Below are 23659 nucleotides of genomic sequence, written 5' to 3' on the forward strand. Positions count from 1 at the left end.
TTACAAGGTGAGCAGGAGCCGCAGGTAAACGGGTCACATGCATAGTGGTCCATTTGAGTGCCCTTCACCCCTTACCCTGGGTTAGTTGAACACCCTCAAATCAATTAAGCAGGATTTCCCTTGTGGCAAAGTAGATAAGAATTCTGCTTCATCCAGGAAGATACCACATGCCACGGAGCAGCTAAGCCTGTGCACCACAACTTCTGAGCCGGTGCTCTAGAGCCCATAAGCCACAACTACTAAGCCTACATGCCCTAGAGCCTGTGCTCTACAACAATGGAAGCCACTTCAAGGAGAAGCCCGTGCACCCCAAAGACAAGTAATCCCTGCTCGTGGCAACTAGAGAAAGCCCACGAGCAGCAATGAAGACCCAGTGCAAACAAAACTAAATAAAATTTTTAAATGTTTTAAAAAAATCAATTCAGCAAACATTTCCTGAGTATTTGCCATGTACAAAGTCAAGTACCTTCCACATAGTAGATGCACAGCAAGACATTCCCCTGCCACCAGCCCCAGTAAGGCAATTACCAGACTCAAGCTATTGCTTCCACCCTGAGGACTGTAACAGCCAAACTTCTATTCTCAGAAACCAGCTCTAATGTCATCTCTTATGAAGCCTTCCATTGATTACCTCGCCTGTAAAGATTAGTCATCTTCCATCCACCTCTGAACTTGGTACATACTGCTGCTGTTATCACATTGGGTCATAATTTATTGATTCTCCTCAGCGTCTCTCTCACTAATGAGCAGCACCTCTGTATCCTCTGGCCAACATATAATAGATGCTCAGAAATGTTTATTGACCTGAGTTAAAATGAGTTCCCAGGAATGGCCCAGCTTCAGTCATTGTCTATGGAATATTCCCGAAATCCTTTAGCTTCCCTTACCAACTGGCTTCCTTTCAAGAGTTGGTTTGCCACTATCTAAATTCAACTGAACTGATCCCAAATAAATACCTATCACACACCAGGTGGTTGCCACGTGTTGGGGATTCAGTAACTAACAAGATACACTTCAAATTCAGTACTCTAAAGAGGTCAGAACCAGCTCTTCTAACCAGAATTTCTTTGGCTAGAGAAAGAAATTTCAGCCCTGGTTTCTACCCTACTTTGTGACCTGCTTTGTGATGTGGTTGTTCTGCCTTCCTAAGCCTCTTTTTCCCCAGAAAGGAAGGCCTCTTTTTTATTAATATAGCTCTATAATTTAATAGATGTATATATATGAAACTCCATATTTCCATTTGCCTAGGCTAAAAACCATGGGGCAATCATCTTCTCTTTCTTCCATTCGCACACCTATTTGTGTTTCTTTGCACACCTATCCAAATTTGTCAATAAACCCTGTTGACTTTACCTTCAAATCCAGACTCCAATCATGACTCATTTTACCCAGTCTGGTACAAACCATCAATATCTCTTGCTACGATCACTGCCATAGCATCCTGGTCTCCCTGATTCCACCCCTCTGCCCTACAGTCTATTCTCACAGGACAGCTGGAGTGATTCTTTAAAAAAGGAAGTTCAAGCCCTCCAGTAGCGCCCATCTCATTCAGAGTAAAAGCCACAGGTCCATTCTTTCTCATGTCTGACTCTCATGTCTATTCCATTTCAAGCCACATTGGCCTCCTTGCTGTTTCTTAAACACATCAGGAGTGCTTGGTGCTTGTAACTGAGGGCCCTGCCTGGACTGCCCCCTTCCTCCAGATATCTACATGACTGACTCACTCTTTCCTTCAAGTGTTTGTTCAAAAGTCACCTCTATGAAACCTACTGACTACCTTGTTTAAAATTACAACCTCCCATCCCCCTTTCCTGTTTTCCTCCACTTCAGTCATTCCTTTCTAATGATTTTTACTATAATTTTTACACCGACCTCCTCCCACTTAACTGTAAGCTTTGTGAATTTCTATTAATTAAATACCTAAATCACTTAATTAATTGAATATTGTTGTCTATTATGTGCCAAACACTGTGCTAATTGATGGAGGTACCAGATGATGGAGACAACTTAGAGGTCTTATGAGGGAAGAAATGGTAACAATTACTAGTAACAGCTCATTTATTGAGAGCTCCCTCTGGGTTAAGTGCTTGCCATACATCTTAACAGTAATGACGGCTAACATTTATCAAAACAGACTCTGTTCTCCATGCATTATTCCATTTAATCCTCACCAAGCCCTGTAAGGTGAAAGTTACCAATAAAGAGCAAGAAACAGGACTCCAAGTCTTGGAACTGGCAGAATCAGGATTTGAACTAATGTAGTGAAAGAAGGATATTCTTCCTCACATATTCTCAGAAGTGAGTAATAATGCTGAAGCTGAAGCTTCAATACTGTGGCCACCTGATGCGAAGGGCTAACTCATTAGAAAAGACCGTGACGCTGGGAAAGACTGAAGGCAGAAGGAGAAGGGGACGACAGAGTATGAGGTGGTTCGACGTCCAAACTCGATGGACATGAGTTTGAGCAAGTTCCGGGAGTTGGTGATGGACAGGGAAGCCTGACAAGCGGCAGTCCACGGGGTCGCAGAGTCAGACACGACTGGGCGACTGAACTGAACTGAGCATCAGGAAGACCAGGTGGAAGACTGGATAGGCGGTAGAAGGAAAAGGGGGAAATGACTCCCAAGTTTTCATTGGGATGGACTAAGAGCAGTAAGGCCAAAGAGAAAGATGAAAGCCCAATTTGGGACGCGATCAGTTTGAAGAGCCAGTGGACCACCCACGGATGCAGGAACCGAGATGAGGTTCTAGCCCCTTCCCTCGGCCCTGAAAAGGCGCTAGGAGAAGGCAGATAAGGGAAGAGATGGAGATAGGTTCTCCTCCCTCTCGGGTTTTCCAGCAGCATTTGCAGGAAGGGCGTGGGAGATCGCGAGACAAAGAGCGCGCGGCACTGCCTTTGTCCAGGACGGCCCCTTTAAGAAGCGCGCTCCCAGCTTCTAGCCCGCCTTGTATGCAAATTTGGCGGCGGGCCGGGAGCGCGCAGCTGATACCCGGGGACTGGGCTGCGGCGGTTAGTCCTCTCCCGGCCGCCGTCGCCTCCGACATATTGCCCGCAGGAGCTGCGGCGGCGAAGCGGAGAGCGCCGGGGGGAGGAGATGGGTGAGCGGCACGGGTCGGGCTTGGCCCGGGAACGGGCGGGCTCCGGGGTCAGGATGGCCAGGCTGCTAATTGCTCCCCCACGCGGACAGGATCCCGGCGAGGGGAGGGGGAGGGGATGTTGGGCCCAGGGAGACCCCGCCCCCTCCTGTCGTTTTGCGGGTGGGGCTTCTGTTGTGGGGGCGGGACATTGGAGGGGTGGGCGGGGCTTCTAAAATGTGGAGGTTCCTGGGGGCTTTGATGAGGACCCACTAGAGTGGGTCCCGAGCTAGAGCGTGGCGGGGCTGCCGGTGGGCGTGGCCTTCGTGCTAAGGGCGGAGCTCCTAACCTGTAGGCTCTGGTGCAGGGGCAGATTTTCTGGGCAGTAGGGGCTTTGTACTGGGGAGGTGGGGCGGAAAGGAGACCTTCCAGATGAAGGGAGCCCCCTCTGGAGCCGGGCTTCTGGGCAGAGAGAGCTTCTATTGGCTAGTGGGCGGGTTTTCTGAGCTGGCAATTGTGTGTAGGCGGGGCTTCTGGGCTGAGAGGCTATATGTGGGTGCAGAGCTTCTAAAGAGAGGAGAGTGGGTGTGGGTAGAGCATTTGGACTGAGGGTGGCCTGTGTGGGATTTTCTAAGCCAGGTACAGTAGCACATGAACAGAGCTTTGGCGCTGCTGGGGCTTGTTGGGGCAAAGTTCCTGGACAAGAACTTTTTTGGAGACGTTAGGGACAAGCTTCCAGGCAGAAAAGCTAGGGCAAGGGCTGTGTGTGTCTGTGGAGGCTGCTGTGCAGTCATGAAGAGATATGAACAAGGCTTTAACTTTGGGCTTCCCAAGTGGTTCAGCGGTAAAGAATCTGCCTGCCAATGCAGTAGTCACAGGGTTGATCCCTGGGTTGGGAAGATCCCCTGGAAAATGAAATGGCAACCCATTCCAGTAGTCTTGCCTGGGAAATCCTGTGGGCAGATAAGCCTGGCAGGCTACAGTCCATGGGGTCTCACTGAACACACATTAACTTTCGGAAACGACTTAAGTGACTGAGCACACACATAACTTTGGGACTGGGGTGCTGCCTAGGGGCTTTGTGCAGGAGCTTTTTGCAGGACCTGGGAGCTTGGGCTAAATTGCTCAGCCGAGAAAAAGAGGTTGTAGGTCTGTGTGTTAGGTTCACAACCATGCCATTCTGCCTTGACACTTGCTCAGGCCCTGAATCCTGACTGTGAGAGTTCAGGATGCCCATTAAGCCAGATCTCGGGTCCTGGAGGAATCCTAAGCCTACAGGGACTTGTAGTAGTATCCCAAAGGAGCTGCGTATAGCGGCTCAAAGAGCACAGGACCCAGACCCCCATACCACCTGTGACTCCATGTAAACTGAATTTACTAATCTGGGTAATCTACCTTGCTGGATTCTTCCCTCATCAACATGTTGTTATTGAGCACTTACTCTTAGGCTGGGCACTGTGGTAGAGGGAGGGGATACAGCAGTGAAAGAGACAGACCTCACTGACCTTCCATTACTGCCAAGATAGGCAGTAAATATGTTAACAAATGAATAAGATGAAGAATGAACTGTGAAAAGAAAAATGGAAATAAGATAGAGAGTTAAGGGGGCAGATACCTACAGAATGGCAGGAAATGCTGTACTCTAAGCTCAGAAGGTAGCAGTAAGCTTGGTTTGCCCAAGGAGATAAAGACCAGGCTGGCTGAAGCATGGGGTCGAGGCAGAGAATGGCAGGAGATGTGTTTGAAGTGGTAGGCAGGGGAACCGATCATGGGTCTCTGTGATTGAGTGAAGAAATGAGACACCAAGTTGTTATCCTTGATATATGCCTTCTGGCTTGAGGATCTACCTTATGTTGAGCCCCACAGGAGGACGAAGAGGTCCCAACAGGACATCCTACTGTCGAAATCCACTCTGTGAGCCAGGATCCTCTGGGGGCTCGGGTGGGGGCCACACTTCCAGCGCATCGGTCACCAGTGTCCGTTCCCGCACCAGGTAAACTACTTGCTGTCTCTTGCACTTCCCTGTGGGCTCAGAGGAGCAGTTTGGACAGAGCTGTCCTTGACTGAGCCCTAGGATGTGATACCCCAGATGCCAGATGGGGGCTTAAAGGGCAGGGATCAGAAGAAACGTCCCTGGGTGAGGGCAGTCCCTGGGACAGGTAACTTGGGACATAATATAAAAAACCCAAAGGCCTGGATTCCACTCACAGTTCTGCTCCTAATTCACTGGTGGCTTGGACAAGTTGTCTCCCCTCTCTGGGCCCCCTTCTCCTCACCTTTCCTTTCCTTCCTGGGAAATGTTGGAAAGCCTGAATAAGATGAGGGAGGGATAGGGAAAGGCTCTGTTAGCTTCTTTGTCTGAGAGGCAGAAGAAGTAGGAGGACTCCATCCATCCTTGCTGTCAGCTGCTTTTCTGAGCCTGCCCCACAGTCCTGTGCCTCAGAAGCCCCTCTTGGTAGGGTTCTCCGGTCAGCTCCTGATGTTGTGCCCTCTCACCCCCAGGAGCAGTTCGGGGACGGGCCTCTCCAGCCCTCCACTGGCCACCCAGACGGTCGTGCCCCTGCAGCACTGCAAGATCCCTGAGCTGCCAGTCCAGGCCAGCATTCTGTTTGAACTGCAGCTCTTCTTCTGCCAGCTCATAGCCCTCTTCGTCCACTACATCAACATCTACAAGACAGTGTGGTGGTATCCGCCCTCCCACCCGCCCTCCCACACCTCCCTGGTAGGTGCCCAGCTAGGCCCCGCTGTGTGTGTGTGTACCTGAGTGAGTGACACGTTTGGTTTCAGTTTAGCTTGTCTCGCCCAGCACCCTGTGTGTTTGGCCTCACACTGGGCATGGGAGGTGTAAAAGGAACCGATGACATCTGAACACTCACCCCGATGTGCTCAGCACCACTCTACACACCGTAAGGGCAGCAGAGATGAATCTGACTCAGATTTTGTGTCAAGGAGCACAGAGTCTTAAGTCCTGTGGGGGAGCAGGCATACATGGTTATTTCAAGGAGAGGAATGAGCTCTGTGCCAGAGCGGGGCAGGGGCCGGGTGAGCAGAGCAGGAGGGCTCACACACCACTCTCTTGTCTCCAGGGACTGTCCCACTTCCCTCCTCTGGGTCCTGTTCCACTCCTCTAGGTATTTTCCTGGTCTGACTCAGCTGGAGGCCTGTGAAGGTCAGAGAGTGGGGACAGTCCCAATGGAAAGGACTGGGCAGGGGGAGGTGGGCATGTGAAAAGCCCACATATGGGCAGGGGGCCCACGTGACCCCCAGCCTCTGCCCCCGACAGAATTTCCACCTGATCGACTTCAACTTGCTGATGGTGACCACCATCGTTCTGGGCCGCCGCTTCATTGGGTCCATCGTGAAGGAGGTGATTGGGTCCCAGAGGCTGGCCTGGGGACTTTGGGACTCCCCTTTACTCCCTGGGGGCACCACGGAGGCATACCCAGCCCTTGATCCCTGAGGCCTTTCCTTGGGGGCTCCCTTTGAACTTGGTGAAGAGCGTTCATCCTGTTGGCTCTTGGAGTTTCCTGGGCATCCAGGGAAAGGATTTGCCATGACAGGTTCTGCCCACCCTGCAGCGGGGGGAATCGTGGGCCATGCTGGGTGGGATTTGGGCACAGCCCCCATGACCTCCATCCAAGGCCCCATCCCGTCCTATCTCCCCTGACCCAGGCTTCTCAGAGGGGGAAGGTCACCCTCTTTCGCTCCATCCTGCTGTTCCTCACCCGTTTCACCGTTCTCACGGCAACAGGCTGGAGTCTGTGCCGCTCCCTCATTCACCTCTTCAGGACCTACTCCTTCCTGAACCTCCTGTTCCTCTGCTATCCGTGAGTACCCCTCACTTCACCCCTCACTGCCCAGCACCTGCTCCTGACCTCTGCCCCAAGAGTGGCTGGGCCCCGGGCCCCCCTGTGCCCAGCCGACGCACAGGCAGGCAGCAACAGAACCTTCTCACACTGTCCGATAGCACCATCCTGATCTTGGGATGATTAGCCTTCTTTTGCAGGAGCAGAAACAGCTGGCAGGCCTAATTTCCCCAAGGTGCCATTGAAGGGGAGGTCAGAAGGGGGCTCAGATCTGGGTGTGTCTCCCACAGCTCCAGAGCAGGGATGCACGGGCTTCGTCTTGCTCTCTCTTCCTTTGCTCTCTCTCTGCTTCTTTCTGTTTCTTTGTGCGTCTTGGTGTTTGTGTAACCTCTCGGTGTCTCCCCCAGGTCTGTGTGCATGCACACATCTGTGTGTGTGTGCGTGTTTCTGTGTAGATGTCTGTGAATGAAGTGTGTGTGTGCGTGCATGTGTCTTCACATGCATATCTGTATGTCTGTGTGTCTACTTTGCTCGCCCACTTCCTTCATCTTGCAAGAACCCAGATTGTTGAGGAGGGAAGACGGTGTCTGGGAGAAGCCCAGGCCTGCCCCTTCCTGGCCTGGAACTGGGGAGAGTTTTGGCAAGACCTGCACTCTGGCTGTTCCTGGGGCAGGCTCCTGGCTGCCGGGGCATTCACAGTCATTTCCCAACCCCTGGGCTTTCTGGATCATGAACTTCTTCAGGCCAGTCCATCTCTGTTTCCTGGGAAACTCCTCTCTTTCTCTCCCCTGCATGACCAAAAGGGCACTGTCATGATCGGAGCCCAGTCACACTTGCTTTAGTTATAACTGGGTTTTAATCGTCAGAGATATGTGTGTCATATAACAATATTAAACTTTACAGAGGCTTTTAACATAGAAAATGAAAATCCCACATAATCTCAGTCCTCTAGAAAACTGTACTTTGCAGTGTGTCCTTTCACATTTTTCCTCTGCAAGTACACACACGTACATTTTTTTAAAACAGAAATGGGATTAATCCCTATGCATGATATTGCATAATTTATTACATTTTCACATGGTCATATAAGGTGGATATTTTTCCATGACACTATATATGGGTCTGTCTCATTTTTTTAATGGCCTCATAGTATTCCATAGGACTTCCCTGGTGGCTCAGATGGTAAAGCGTCTGCCTACAATGCAGGAGACCCGGTTCTATCCCTGGGTCGGGAAGATCCTCTGGAGAAGGAAATGGCAACCCACTCCAGTACTCTTGCCTGGAAAATCCCATGGATGGAGGAGAGTGGTAGGCTACAGTCCATGGGTCGCAAAGAGTTGGAGACGACTGAGTGACTTCACTTCTTCACTGCACAATATTCCATTGAGTAAATTTTGCACCGTGTGTTTTGTTTTGTATTCTATTGGTGGATTTTTGAGTTGTTTCTAGCTTTTCTCTGTTGAAAACAGTGAGGCAGGGAACATTCTTCTGCACATCTTTGCACATTTATCCAATATTTCTGTATAGCAGATTCCCAGAAGTAGAATTACTGCACCAAAAGGCATATTTTACACTATAGATAGATATTAACAAATGGTCCTCCAGGGTTGTACTGAAAGAAATGTTAAAAATTGCCTTAATTCAACCCTTTCTGGACACTACTCAAATGTTACCCAGTGTTCATGTTTTGTTTTATTTTACATTATTTAACTTTTTGAGTTTTTATTAATATGAGACAAGTATATATAATGTATGATCAAATCCAGTAGTGCTAAAAAGCTGATGATGATGGGAATTCCCTGGTGGTCCAGTGGTTAGGACTGCAATTTCACTGCCAAGGGCACAGGTTCGATCCCTATTTGAGGAACTAAGAGCCTGCAAGCCATGCAGTGCAGCTAAAAACAACTTATGATGGAAAACAGCCTTTAACTCTACCCTCCAGATTTTTAGTCCCACTTCTCATAGGCAACCTCTTTCACTGTTTCTGGTTTTAAGTGTTTTTTGAGTCACCTCCGTAATTCTAATATCCTTGTGCTTTTATTTCTTTAAATATTTATTGATTGATTTTATAGTGGAGTAATAGGTTTGCATCATTAAAATTGCAAAATATATAAAAGAATGTAGAATGATAAATCCTTCCTTTGACTTCTCTTTCCCAGCTACTACCCAGTTTCCCTTCTGAGGGGTAACCACCAGTGTTTCTGGTTTCTTATATATCCTGGAAATAAGTGTTCTTTATAGACAAGCATACCACACACACACACACACACACACACACACACACACACACACACACCCACACCCACCCCTACATGCACATGTCCATCAGTTTCCTGCAGTGACAGTGGAAGGTTTAGTTCACTTTCTATCCATGCTGTTCCTAGTATTTGACAATTATTATTATTTTCAGTTTCCTGTTGGTCCTCTTTTTCAATAATATGAGTATGTTAGTATTTTTTATTCCATCAACACTAGTCAGTGTCTTAATCCCTTGAGTCACCCTTGTATTCAGAGCCCTACCCATCATTTCTTTTCCTCCCCTCTTCCTCCTGTCACTTCCTGGCAGCTGTGTCACATTTGACATTCACATTCTCCTACATAGTCATGTTTAAGTCTTCTTTGGGCTAATTCTAAAGATTAAAAACCAATAAGTGGTCTTGATATTTTTATGAGTATGAGGCTGTTATTCACTGCGGGACTGAGTAGTGTACATAGAAAGATACTGCTTCGCTGTAGTTCCTGAATTCTAATCTTGGGCCTCTTAAAAAAGAATGTTCCTAGTGTCAAAGGCAAATGGTTTCTCTTTCCTTACGTTCCATCAATTGCTTAAAATCATGCCACATTTTAGTTTGCTTCATATTTAGATTGTAACTTTCTCATATAGCTTTTATTTTTCTTGGAGTTTCTAATTGCCTTTCTTTTTTCTCATTGACAAAAGAACGATGGGCCTTGAACATATCCTCAAGTTTATCCAGCCTGTCAGTCATGCTTCCTGTTGCCTAGAGTCCATATTTCCCCCCAGAGACATCCCTCCTGGAGCCCTCCATCCTCCTGCTCCAGTCTGGAGTGGCTGCTCTTTAGGCCTGCTGTGCAGCTCTCAGCCTGGGACTTTCCTTCGCTGCCCTTCTGGGTTGGATCTACTGTCTCCTGGATCCCATGTCTTCCTCTTTCTTGGTCTTCTCCCTTATTTTGCTGGAGTGCATTATCAGGTAATTTCCTTAACAAGGGTTATGTGGGAGGTATATACATTCTTTTCCTAGCATGTCTAAAAATGTCTTCATTCTGCCCTCATACTTGATTGATGGTTTGGCCTAATATAGATTTTCAAGTTCAAATTCATATTCTCTCAGAGTTTTGAAGATGTTGCTCCATTGTCTCTAGCAGCCAGTGTTTCTAATGAGAAATCTGATGTTAGTTTGATTCCAGTTACTTTGTAGAAGACTTGTTTTTTTCCTTTCTAAAAGCTTTTAAAAATATTCTGTTTATCTTTTTATTATTTGAAATTTCACAAGAATGTGTCTGATTTGGAGCTTTTGTCGTTCCGTCTTATCAGTACTTTAGGACTTTTTTAACCCTGAGGTTTGGGTGTCTCTTCAAGTCAGGGAAATTGTCTTCTACTATCTCCCCTTGCATTTTTTTCTGTTCTAAGACTTCTCTTCGTCGGGTGGTAGACCTCATAGATTGCTTGTCTGTTTCTCTTACATTGTCTGTCATACTTTTCATCTCTCTCCTTTTCTTCCTCTCCTCCCTCCCCTCTTGATTTCTCTCTTTCTCTAGCTGTCTTTCTCTCTCTCTTTTTACTTTCCCTTTAGGGGGATTTTTCTCAACTTTATCTTCCAGCTTTTTTATTGAGATATTTTTCAGCAATCTTGTTTTTCATCTCTGAGGCCTCTTGTTTTCTGATTGATCTTTTCTCATAGCATTCTGTTCTTGTTTTTAAAATCTCCTGTGTCCCTTCAGTTTTGTCTCTCCACGGAATCGGTTTTCCTGTTTCTGCTAGTTTGCTAAGCATATTAGTTTCTTTGGTTGTCTGGTTACATTTAAGAGTGGAGGCCGACCTTGCCTTCTGAGATGACCCACACTCTGTCTGTGGAGTGTTTTTCTCTAAATAAATCCACTTCTTACCTGAAAAAAAAAAAGTGGAGGACTGAGTAGCTTGGAATGCATTTTTGTCTCCCTCTGCCATTGTATACCTGAATGGGAGGTTTGACTGGGAGTTCTGAGTATGTGGGCAGGGTTCACTGGCTGGTAGACTTTGCTTTAGTGAGTAAGGTGCCAGTTGTTAAGCTGTGGGCCCCCATAGACGAGAGAGGGGAAGAGAGGTATTACTCTGGAATGCCCCCACTGAAAACCTCAATTCCCAGTTTATTCAGTCTCTTTAGGGAAGAATTTTTCAGGACGGGTTGTGTAAGTTGTGTAGGAGAATAAAGGGAATGACTCATGAATACAGATTGTTTTTAATCCAGTTTGTTCAGCCCTGCTTCTTACTTCTACCCTCGATCAAAGGTGCCCACTTCAAGCCAGTCTCTGCTGGGTCACTCTGGACAGATCAGCTCCTGCCCCCAGTGTAGCCCTCTCGTGACCATCTAGCCAGTTTAGTAATTTCTAGCTGCCTATTGTTATTAAACATTTAAAATAGGCTAGTTTTAATTGAAATGTACTATTAGTGTAAAATATACACCAGATTCTGAAGACTTAGCACAAAAAAAAAGGAAGTAAAATATCTCATATATATCACAAATAATTATTTTATATGTTGAAATGATAATATTTTGTATATATTAGGTTAAGTAAAATAGAGTATAAAGTTAATTTCTTTTTTTAATGTGGCTACTAGGAAATGTAAAATTATATATGTGACTCTCATATTTCTGTTGGACAGTGCTGCTGTAGATGATGACTTCCTCATTTGTCAACATGTTTCCATCTGCCATCTAAATTTGTCAGAATCAGTTATGTACTGATAACCCCCACTCCCATTCTTTTTTGCTGATACGGATTTATTTTCTACTTTTCTTTATTTACTTTCTACATGGATACTGTCACATCTTGGATGGAGAGGATGAAAGAGAACGCATGTGAAGATGTTTCTAACTTTTGACCTGTCGGAGCAGCCATTTGCTGTTATCAAATAATGTAACTGTATCTGCACTTCTTAGCGGCAAAGCCAGGACAATTCTTAAGTACTTGTCCTTAAGTTTGAGCCTGAGCCCTTGTGTGTTCGTGCGGGTGCCCACCCCCTCATTCCCACCGAGCATCCTGAGGAGTGTTTTGGGAATCCCATTTCAGTGTTCTTTTCTGTCCCACAGAATCACTGGCCTCTTTCTTTTCTAAACAAAATCGTACTGCTCTTCTACTCTGGGCCAGACACCATGCTGGGCATTGTTATGAAGATTATCAATGAAAGAGTATTTGTGAAAACACTAGCATAATAGAGAATCAATACAAGCTATGTCACTTAAAGCAAGTTAAGGAAACTGAGGCTCATAGAGGTTATATAGTTTGTCCTAAATCACAGCACTAGTAAGTGGCAGAGCTGGGGTTTTAACACTGGCCTGTTTGATCCCAAAGATTATGCTCTTGACCAAAATTCTCTGTTATCTTCTGCTGTGCTGTGCTTAGTCACTCAATCATGTCCGACTGTTTGCGACCCCATGGACTGCAGCCTGCCAGGCTCCTCTGTCCCTGGGGATTCTCCAGGAAAGAATACTGGAGTGGGTTGCCATACCCTCCTCCAGGGGATCTTCCCAACCCAGGGATTGAACCCAGGTCTCTCACATTGCAAGTGGATTCTTTACCATCTGAGCCACCAGGCAAGCCCTATCTGTTATCTTACTTAAATCTTAATGCAGGGAAAGTAGTAGCATTCCCATTAGATAGATCAGAAGCAAAAACCCAAAGAGGCTAATTATATGAGTGCCTAAGAACACTATGTCCCCTCTTGGAAGTTCAGAATAAAGGAAGAGAACATTACTATAGATAAGAAAAAGTAGAATTTTCATTGGCTGTAGCTCCTGGTGGCAGCCCAGGGACCCTTCTGGAGCTATGTCTGAGGACCTGGGAAAATTGAGAGGCTCTTAAGGGCTGTATACTGTCACCCTGCTTATTTAACTTACATGCAGAGTACATCATGAGAAACGCTGGGCTGGAAGAAGCACAAGCTGGAATCAAGATTGCCGGGAGAAATAGCAATAACCTCAGATATGCAGATGACACCACCCTTATGGCAGAAAGTGAAGAGGAACTAAAAAGCCTCTTGATGAAAGTGAAAGAAGAGAGTGAAAAAGTTGGCTTAAAGCTCAACATTCAGAAAACTAAGAAATCATGGCATCTGGTCCCATCAGTTCATGGGAAATAGATGGGGAAACAGTGGAAACAGTGTCAGACTTTATTTTTTGGGGCTCCAAAATCACTGCAGATGGTGACTGCAGCCATGAAATTAAAAGACGCTTATTCCTTGGAAGGAAAGTTATGACCAACCTAGATAGCATATTGAAAAGCAGAGACATTACTTTGCCAACAAAGGTCCGTCTAGTCAAGGCTATGGTTTTTCCAGTGGTCATGTATGGATGTGAGAGTTGGACTGTGAAGAAAGCTGAGAGCCGAAGAATTGATGCTTTTGAACTGTGGTGTTGGAGAAGACTCTTGAGAGTCCCTTGGACTGCAAGGACATCAGCCTTGGGTGTTCTTTGGAAGGAATGATGCTAAAGCTCAAACTCCAGTACTTTGGCCACCTCATGCAAAGAGTTGATTCATTGGAAAAGACTCTGATGCAGGGAGGGATTGGGGGCAGGAGGAGAAGGGGACAACAGAGGATGAGATGGCTGGATGGCATGACCAACTCGATGGACGTGAGTTTGAGTAAACTCCGGGAGTTGGTGATGAACAGGGAGGCCTGGCATGCTGCAATTCATGGGGTCGCAAAGAGTTGGACACGACTGAGCGACTGAACTGAACTGAACTGAAGGGCTTCCCAGGTGGCACTGGTGGTAAAGAGCCTACCTGCCAATACAGGAGACATAATGAGACATGGGTTCTATCCCTGAGTCGGGAAGATCCCCTGGAGGAGGGCATGGCAACCAGCTCCAGTATTCTTGCCTGGAGAGTCCCATCGACAGAGGAGCCTGGTAGCCTATAGTTCATAGGGTTGCAAAGAGTCCAGCATGACTGAAGTGATGTAGCATAGCATAAGCTAAAACAAGGAATGCCTGTAAAAAGAACCTATAAGGACATTCCATGTGCTGTGCTTGGCACTTACCTTGTTTAGTTATCTACTCTTCCTAGCTGTGAGTCTGTCTAATTTTCTCCTTAAATTATATTAGCCACACACTCCATCCCTTAACTTAAGGTTAACTTAAGCCTCAGAGGAAGGGGTTTATACTGTTTAAGGGTCTATTTCAGTGCCTAGTACATAATAGACACACAGCAAATATTGTTCCTGAACTGTCCCTCTCTGTAAACTTAAGAGCTGCCCTTATAGGCACTCTTGGCCACATCTACCTCTCTTTTGTGGAAGCATGTACATTTTTAATTAATGAATTGCTTTTAGTGTTTCTTGAGTGTCTGTCTTGATTTCGGGTACCAGCCAGTTCCGGATTTGAATCCCAGTTCTATAACTTCCTTACTAACTGTGTGACTTTTCCAGAGCCCCTCCTCCACCTCTCTGAACCACAGCTTCCTCTGCTGAAAAGGGCACAAAATAACAGTACCTAACACAGAGTTAGGAGAAACAGAAGAGAGTGCATGTAAAGCACTTAGTGCAGCATCTGGAGCACAGGATGTGCCCAGGGAATGTGTGGTGTTATGACTTCTGCTGCACAGCAGTAGACTCGGAGGGCTGAGACTCGGGTCTTGTCTCCTACCGTATTCCCGCCACTCCATACAGGGCTTGTTCCGTGCGCGGGGCTAACACAGGTGTTGAATGACTGATCACTGGCTGGGAGGCTGGATAGCTTTAAGGACTGGTAGAATCTCCCCTCGGAGCAGCCAGGAGAGCTAAAGCCCAAGGAGGAAAGAAGATTCCCTGGGTGGTTAAGGGTTGGGATCCTGGCCCATGGCCAGGCCTGCCCTGACCACTGTCCTCCCCAGCAGGTTTGGGATGTACATTCCGTTCCTGCAGCTGAACTGCGACCTCCGCAAGACAAACCTCTTCAGCCACGTGGCCTCCATGGGTCCCCGGGAGGCGGTCAGTGGCCTGGCTCGGAGCCGGGACTACCTGCTGACACTGCGGGAGACGTGGAAGCAGCACACCAAGCAGCTGTACGGCCCCGATGCCATGCCCACCCACGCCTGCTGCCTGTCGCCCAGCCTCATCCGCAGTGAGGTGGAGTTCCTCAAGATGGACTTCAACTGGCGCATGAAGGAGGTGCTGGTCAGCGCCATGCTGAGCGCCTATTACGTGGCCTTTGTGCCTGTCTGGTTCGTGAAGGTGCGTAGCTTAGCACAGGGAGAGGAGGGGTCTGTCTGGGACCCCACCTGCTGCCTGTGCTCCAGTAGCCCTCCCGCTTGGAGAAACGAGGCTGCTGCTCTTGATGAGATTCCCATCTGTTCTCTCGAGGGCCAGAGTGACTACTGCCTCACTTTTTTTAATTTATTTATTTACATATATATTTTTTAACTTTTTCTTTTGTATTAGGGAGAAGGAAATGGCAACCCACTCCAGTATTCTTGCCTAGAGAATCCTGTGGACAGAGGAGCCTGGTGGGCTGCTGTCCATGGGGTCACACAGAGTTGGACATGACTGAAGCGACTTAGCAGTAGCATAGCGGATTAACAATGATGTGGCTGTTTCAGGGGGACAGCAAAGGGACTCAGCCATACATTCACATGTATCCCTTTTCTCCCAAAGTCCCCTCCCGTCCAGGCTGCCAGTTAACATTGAGCAGAGTTCACTGTGCTGCACAGTAGGGCCTTGTGGGTTATCCATTTTAAATATATAGTAGGACATACATGTCAATCCCAAATGCCTCCATTTCAGAGTGGAAAAAAGAAGGCTTGCTGAACGAACATGGCCCACACAAGGTTGCCCAGCCAGTGAGGGGCACACGGCATGGTTCTTGATACTTGAAAACAGAAAGGACTCACTTTGTATTTCGGTGTGGCTGTTTCGGCCCAGGCACGTCACAGCGTCCCACTCTATCATTAAGTCCAAAAGCCAGATTCATCCAGATCTGGGTGACTTCAAAAGCCTATGCTCCACCTCTGGCTTTTGCCGCCTTCTGGGAAGGCACATCCCTAGCCGGCTCATCACATTTCTCCCAGGATGGGCTGCGCTGACGGATTGGGGGTTGAGAAGACTTCACGTCTGTTGGGCAACATGCTAGAGCTTTCTTGAGTAATAGTATCCTCCTCACACCTCTCAGAGGTGGCTACTCTTATCCTCATTTGCCAGATGAGGAAACTAGACTGCAGAGAAGTAAAGTGACTTGCCCAAGGTCACATAGTGACTAAGCAGCGGAGCCAAGATGTGAGCTCATTTCTGTTGAATCCCAGGACCTATTCTCTGGCTCAGAGTGAGAGTAATTTTTCTTTGTAGAAAACTGAGGCCTCTTGCCTTCTAGGTTGGCCCACACTCTGTGAATTGTATTTCTCTCTAAATATATCTATTTCTTACCCCCCCTAAAAAAAAGAGGAAGCTGAGTAGTGGGCACAAGGTTTAAGCCCATGATTAAGCTGCCTTTGTTAGGTGTTTGATCTTTGGTCTCAGGCCACCCTGAGGTCTGTCTAGGGCTGTCCTGATCTCCGAGGAAAGAGGGAGTCAGGGAAGGGGAGGGCGTGAGGCCGTTACGGGTGTCTGTGGTCTCACTCACCTCCCACTGCCTCCAGAACACACATTACTATGACAAGCGCTGGTCCTGCGAGCTCTTCCTGCTGGTGTCCATCAGCACCTCGGTGATCCTCATGCAGCACCTGCTGCCTGCCAGCTACTGCGACCTGCTGCACAAGGCCGCTGCCCACCTGGGCTGCTGGCAGAAGGTGGACCCGGCGCTGTGCTCCAACGTGCTGCAGCACCCGTGAGTCTGCCCTCGGCCCAACCCCAGCCCCACCCCGCCCCTGCCATCAGCTCATTCAGTCAGTCAGCAAATAGTTAACTGAGCATGTCTTGTATGCTAAGCCTCATAGCCAGAGTAGAATATGGCAGGGCCCAGGAAGGACATGCCCTCTGTCCCTGGGTAACTTGCAGTGTCTTGGAGATAGGAAAGGGGCAGGTAGTAAATTCTTAGACTCGTCAACTTTCTCATTCGCTGACTTAAGTACTCATTCCTTGGCTGATATATTCATTCATTCATTCATTACTTCCCTCCTTCCACTCACCTATCATTGACTCAGGTCATTGGCTCGTCTACTGTTTCAGCAAGCATTGCATCTACCTAATCCATCCCAGGCTTGGTGCTGTGTATTGTACAAAGGAACTTGGACTTTGACCTCTAGGCAGAGGGGAGCTATGAAGGTTTTTGAACAGTGGAGGGACCCATTCCAAGGTGGGCCTTAAAGAAACCTCAGTTTGATTAATAGGATATGGTGCTGTGTTAGTTGATGTCATAACCTGGCCAGGGAAGTAGAGCCGCAGGAGGAAAGAGCTAAGATCTGACCCCTTGAGGAGTACACAGGCAGGTGTGGGTGATAAGCATGTACACAAAGAGTTAGGTTGAGTGGGGTAAAAGAGGCCCAGCTGCAGGGTGGCATCGCAATCAGAGCGGAGGCCAATGTCACGGTGCTCAGGAGCCCTGAGGGGCTGGGCTGTCCTCCCCTCAGCCTGGCCCCTCCTTCCTGGTGCTTAGCATTTCTACAGCCCTTCTTCATAGTATTTACACCCCACTTATGCTAATTTTTCTGTCTGTATTCCCCCATTAGACTGGAAGGTCCTCAAGACTGGGACCACCCCTGTATCATATCTGAGTCTTGGGCCCAGCACGAGGCCTGGCAGAGAAGAGGCCCTTAGGACAGGTTCGTAGAGGGAGGCCACAGAGGCTCAGCCTCCTGCTGTTGGCCCTCCATGCCAGTCAAGGTCCCTCCTCTATCCAGGTGGTTCAGAAAGCAGATGGGTATTGCCAAATGGGCCGAATTGGGGCTTGGCTTAGCTTAAGGTTCTGAGATGAGGGGAAAAGAGAACGATAGTACATGGCTAAATACAAGGATAAACCTGTCCATGGCTCACCATGATCTGCAGGTAAGATCCAAGCTCCTTCACATGGCATTTCATGATGAACTGGCTCCTGCCAGCCTTTTCTGCCTCATTTCTCCCCCTAACCCGACTTATCTTCTGCTCCAGCCAGACCCAGTCTCTTCAGATCCTCAAATTCTGTCTGTACTTCTGTACCCAGACTTTTGAATTTGATACATGTTTTGCCTCAAATGGCCTTTCCAACTTTCCTTTCCTGCTTAATTCCTATTCATCCTCTAGCACATGGCTTCCTCCAGGAACCCTTTTCCTGACCCCCTCCAGGATAGGTTCAGTGTCCCTGCTCTGCGCTCCCCCACCCCCACAGAACTATGAGCATTGCACCTAACACTTTCTGCTGTGTTTGCTTGGTTACTTGCCCATCATTCCAGGACTAAAGCTCTTGGAGGTCAGGGTCCTTGTCTGTCAAGCACTTGGCCATCTCCTCACTCCTGGCAAAATGCCTGGCTTTTGATAGGTCCACAGCAGATTTTTTGTGTTTTTTGTGTATAGTTGTTTTGTTGGTTTTTTTTTTTTTAAGGTAAAATTTCCATACAATTGAAATGTGTAAGTCTTAAAAAGTGCACAATTCTTTGAGTTTTGATGAAAGGCATACACACCATGTAACCCATCCCCTATCAAGATACAGAACATTTCCAGCCGATAAGAAAATTTCAGCCAATCAGAAAAGAATCAGAAAATTCCTCCTTGCCCTTCCCAAGGACCCCCTCTCTCTGGCAACCATCTTTCATTTCATTTCACCATAGGCTAGTTTTCTCTGGTCTACAACTTCACATAAAGTAAATCAGTAGATGTTCTTGGGCCCAGCTTCTTTCATTCTGCATATTCTCTGTGATTTCATCGGTATTGTTACATATGACATGGAGGGGGTGTGTGTGTGAGTGCGCCCATGCACACTCAATTGTGTCTGACTCTTTTGCGCTCCTTAGACTGTAGCCCTCCAGGCTCCTCTATCCATGGGATTTTCCAGGTTAGAATACCGGAGCTGGTTGCCATTTCCCTCTCCAGGGAATCTTCCCAACCCAGGGATCAAACCTGCGAAATAACATGGTAACTGTATTTTAAATGAAAGAATCAATAGCTCAATGAGATTGAGCTTCTTGGAGACGGTGATTCTCAGTTAACTGGCCCAGGACCCTTTGGAGTTTCTGGGAGATCTCAAAGAACAATGGGAGAAAATTCACTGGTCTCACAGCCTTCTTCACATGCCCTGTGGGGGCCTCTCTGTGCCAGGCCTCTTGTGTGGCATGCTTTGAGAACACGGACATGAACTGGATGCCATCCCTTCCTTTCAGCCCTCCCAGACTAGTGAGGGATACAGGGAAATAAATAGATGAAAACACATTGGGGAAAGTAAACCAATAGCAGTAGCTTCAGGAACCATTTAAAGGATGCTGAACTCTGTGGGGAGTTTGACAAAGACTTTCTGAAGGATATTGGGTTTTGAAAGATGACATAGAGCCTGCCGGAGAAGTCAATGGCACCCCACGCCAGTACTCTTGCCTGGAGAATTCCATGGACGGAGGAGCCTGGTGGCCTGCAGTCCATGGGGTCTCTAAGAGTCGGACAAGACTGAAGCGACTTAGCAGCAGCAGCATAGAGCCTGCCAGAAGGATAAGGTGTCAGGAAGGGCATTGCAGCTAGAGGGAGCACCTTGATGGAGAAACAGGAGCAGTCAGGTATGCTGGAGGAACTAGAGGCAGTTCTGGGTGGCTTGAGCAGGCGCTGTGTGGTGTGGGTCATGGAAGGCCTTACAGGGCCTCGGCGGCCAGAACACATCCTTGGGGCTTGACTCCAAGGGCACTGGGAAGCCTTCAGAGGGTTTTGAGGAGAAACTACTCAGGCTCATCTTGGTATTTTACAAACACCACTTGGGCAGTTGTGCAGTGGAATGCCTGGAGGCTAGAAGTGAGGCTGACGGGAGGCTAGATGAAGAAAATGACCCCAGGGAAGAGGGAAAAGGGTTTTCTTGAAATCTGTCAGAGACATGAGTGTCAGCCCTAGATCTTCTGACTCCAGTGCCGTGAATTTCTCGTGATTCTTAACCCATTTTACAGAAGAGGCAGCTAAGACCCAGAAAAGGAAAGTCATTGTATCTACGTGATAGAAATGAGAGTAGAGCCTGGTGGTTCCCCCATGCCCCGTCTGTCTGCATCTCCTCATGTGGGTGAGCTGGACATAAGGGGCTCTGTTGGACTGTGCCTCCAGGTGGACTGAAGAATGCATGTGGCCACAGGGAGTGCTGGTGAAGCACAGCAAGAACGTCTACAAAGCAGTGGGCCACTACAATGTGGCCATTCCCTCTGACGTCTCCCACTTCCGGTTCCACGTGAGTCTCCTCCGCTGGGAAGGAGGGGTGGTGCCTAATCTAGAGGGCAGGAGGGCCAGCTGGGCAGGAAGGTGATGTCATAGCAAGAGGAGGCTATTTTCCATAGTTCCCAAATCCAAAAGAAGAGAGTGCACCTGTGCAGTGCACAAGGACAGTATACAGATTATCACTTACCACTACAGCGCACTTGGTACCAGATCTTTGAAAACTTTGGATGGAGAAGATAATACAATGAAAGGAGGGGTTCCTGGTGGTGAAAATCCTTACAGCCATCATTCTTACTGTGTGCCAGGCCCTGTGGTCAGCACTTCCCATGTACCCTCCTGTTGAGGCTTCATCAGAAAGAACCCTGTGTAAGAGAGAAGTACCAGGGCTGTCCCAGTTTTCAGGTATTGAAATCGACTCAAAGAGTTTAACTTGTTCCAAGGATGCCTTACTGGGAAACCTGGGAACTAATGGTATTAACTCATAGACTCAGCACAATGGAAAGGGCTGCTCAAAATCATCTAGGCTGGTGAATTTCATTTACTTATTTTACTGTCAGAATCCTTTCTTCCAACGCAGTCAAACTAAAGTTCAGTATATAGGACCTCACAGTGCAGCTCTGCTTGAAAGGGTTGGAACTCCCTTTACGTCCTGCTCAACACTGCAGTAGCTCCTAAAAGACCCCCCTGGAACCTGGGGCTCCAAGGAACACAGTTTGAAAACCACAGATCTGGGCTCATCTCTTTATTTCCCAGTAGAGAAACCTGAGGTCCAGACAGGAAGGGGACCTGCCCAAGGTCCTGCAGCTGTCAGGTGCACAGCTGAGCCCGGCTTGCTGGTCTCTTGGACTCCTGTTCCTTGCCACTCCTCCTCCCATCCTGTAATTAGTTCTTGAGGTTTTAGGTACCTTGGCCCCTGCAGAATCATGATCCCTGGACGTTGATCATTCTTTCAAATTGATCAGAAAATTTTTCTTACTCCTATATATTCTACCTTGCCCTGTGGACATCAGGGAAGAGTGATATGTGTCCATGTTCCCTGGAAGCTTCTGGCCTAGCCGAGGAATGCTGCGCACACAGTAGTGAAGGACTCAAGCTGTGGAGTCTCTAATAACTTTACATGTCTTTGTCGTAAGATACTACATTGTTCAGGCCTGACAGTACCCAGAAGGTCACATACTGCTTTTCAACCAGAAAAGGTTTGATAGGACAAACCAGACCTCTCAAGAAAAGCTTCTGGGGAAAGGTAGAAGTTGATCAGGATCTTAAACAACTATGTAGGAGGCAGTAGTCATCTTTTTTTTTTTTCTTTGGCTGTACCCACAGAATGTGGGACCTTAGTTCTCTGAGTAGGGATCAAACCCATGCCCCCTGCATTAGAAGGTGGAGTTTTAACCAGTGGACCACCAAGAAGTCCCAGGGAGGCAGCGGCCCACAAATAAAGGCAGAGGTGACAAGGTCCATACCCAACCCCATGAAGTCCAGCTCTCCACCCAAGTCTGCATGGGGCCCCAAGAGCTTGAGCCCTTCATTGGCCACCCAGCACCCCCATCCAAGAGGCAGATTTCTGGAGCCTACTTTCCAGTCCATGCCTACTCTTTTCCTGGGTAGTTCTTTTTCAGCAAACCCCTGCGGATCCTGAACATCCTTTTGCTGCTGGAGGGCGCGGTCATCGTCTACCAGCTGTACTCCTTAATGTCCTCGGACAAGTGGCACCAGACCATCTCACTGGCGCTAATCCTCTTCAGCAACTACTACGCCTTCTTCAAGCTGCTCCGGGACCGCCTGGTGTTGGGCAAGGCCTACTCGTACTCGGCCAACTCCCAGAGGGACCTAGACCACCGGTTCTCCTGAGCCCCAGGGCGACCCAGGGGCTCCCTGGGAAGTAGCTGTATGGGAGGGATGGGTGAGGGGCAAAAAAAGACAAAAACAGACAAAAAAATCCACCAGAGCTTTGTATTTTTGTTACATACTGTTTCTTTGATAATTGATGTGATTATGAGGAAAAAAAGTCCTATTTTTATACTCCCAATAAGCCTGTGTTTTGTATTTCTTTCCCCTCTTGCCTATCAGGCAGCAAGCAGAGGTGTGGGATTCTGGGCCAGGAAGCCCCATGTGTGCAGCCTTCTCCAGTGGAGAAAGGATGAGGAAACACCAGAGATCAAGGTAGCAGTGGTAGCTGCTGTATGCCAGAGGCTGCCCTCCATGTAGTACAGGACTATCCTTAATCCCATTTTTATGACAACCCTGGGAGGTAGGTGCTGTCACTCCTATAGAAGAAAAACAGAAGCTTAGGGAGCTACAGTGACTTGCCCAAGGTAACACAGCTAGGAAGTAGTAGAGCTGGGCCCCAAAACCCTCTGAAAGATGACACTGCTATCCTGATGTGATGTCCTGATTCTCAGCACGCTGTCTCTGAGACCCTGCTCCGTGCCAGGTACCACGGTAGATGGTGAAGATGCCGAGACATAGAAACAAACATGTCACTACACGCAGGTGATTATAACAGTTACAAGGTACAGAATAGCTCACGGAAGAGAACACTGAATGCTCTCTGGACTTCTTGGAGGAGGGGACAGTCTGAGTTGTATCAGCCACTTCACAGGGGGACAAGAGGAGGAAAAGGTGCTTCAAGCAGAGCAATAGCAAAGAGATTTGGAACATTCTGGTGTAGCCGGGGAGGGTAAGCAGAATGTGGTTCCTAGAACAGGGAAGATAAGGAAAGTAGGGCAGAGGTGGGTTGGAGCTGGAAAGGTCTGCAGGGACTGGATCAGGGAGGCTCAATGGCTGTAGGCTAGGGAGATCAAGGCAGTCAATCCTAAAGGAAATCAACCCTGAATATTCATTAGGACTGATGCTGAAGCTGAAGCTGCAATACTTTGGCCACTTGATACAGAGCCAACTCATTGGAAAAGACCCTGATTTTGGGAAAGATTGAGGGCAGAAGAAGAAGGATGAGATGGTTAGATGGCATCACTGACTCAATGGACATGAGTCTGAGCAAACTCTGGGAGACAGCGAAGGACAAGGAAACCTGGCATGCTGCAGTCCACAGGGTCCCAAAGAGTTGGATAAGACTTAGGAACCGAACAACAAGGGAGGGGATGTGAGCAAGGCCAAGGGCAAGAATGGAAATGAAGCTGCTTGGAAGCCCTCCTGGGTCCCCGTGGAGCATAGGATGGAGGGCTCAGGGGCTGGCAGGAAAAGAGACACAGTTATAGACACTCATCTAGTCTGAGCATGTCCCCTAAGCCCTTGTTCAGCCACAAGTTATACTGGCACT

The 23659-nt window shown here is 48.0% G+C and overlaps 1 protein-coding gene across 7 annotated transcripts; it reads left to right on the forward strand.

Moving 5' to 3' along the window:
• Positions 1 to 2935: 2935 nt before the first annotated feature.
• Positions 2936 to 22408, forward strand: TMEM39B (transmembrane protein 39B). Of its 7 annotated transcripts, XM_086333968.1 has the most exons (10): positions 2986 to 3099; positions 4942 to 5068; positions 5578 to 5797; positions 6162 to 6244; positions 6359 to 6442; positions 6748 to 6902; positions 14973 to 15309; positions 16707 to 16894; positions 20272 to 20392; positions 21988 to 22408. In XM_086333968.1, the coding sequence occupies exons 5-10, from the start codon at positions 6389 to 6391 to the stop codon at positions 22228 to 22230; spliced, it is 1098 nt and encodes a 365-aa protein (XP_086190094.1). In that variant the 5' UTR covers positions 2986 to 3099; positions 4942 to 5068; positions 5578 to 5797; positions 6162 to 6244; positions 6359 to 6388; the 3' UTR covers positions 22231 to 22408. The 7 variants fall into 7 exon arrangements, with proteins under 7 accessions (XP_086190136.1, XP_086190094.1, XP_086190113.1 ...); XM_086334010.1 differs by lacking the exon at positions 6162 to 6244 and having other exon boundaries at positions 2936 to 3099; positions 4934 to 5068; XM_086333987.1 differs by lacking the exon at positions 6748 to 6902.
• The last annotated feature ends 1251 nt before the right edge of the window (positions 22409 to 23659 follow it).

This window comes from Bos grunniens, chromosome 2 (assembly GCF_055505025.1).
Source record: "Bos grunniens cultivar Pamir isolate PY7600 chromosome 2, Bosgru_T2T1.0, whole genome shotgun sequence".
NCBI classification, from domain to species: domain Eukaryota; kingdom Metazoa; phylum Chordata; class Mammalia; order Artiodactyla; family Bovidae; genus Bos; species Bos grunniens.

Coding starts and splice junctions, on each gene's coding strand:
- TMEM39B (XM_086334010.1), top strand. CDS start 2,951: ATGCAAATTTGGCGGCGGGCCGGGAGCGCGCAGCTGATACCCGGGGAC. Junction 3,100..4,933: donor GCGCCGGGGGGAGGAGATGG/GTGAGCGGCACG, acceptor CCTTATGTTGAG/CCCCACAGGAGGACGAAGAG. Junction 16,895..20,271: donor TCCAACGTGCTGCAGCACCC/GTGAGTCTGCCC, acceptor CTGTGCCTCCAG/GTGGACTGAAGAATGCATGT.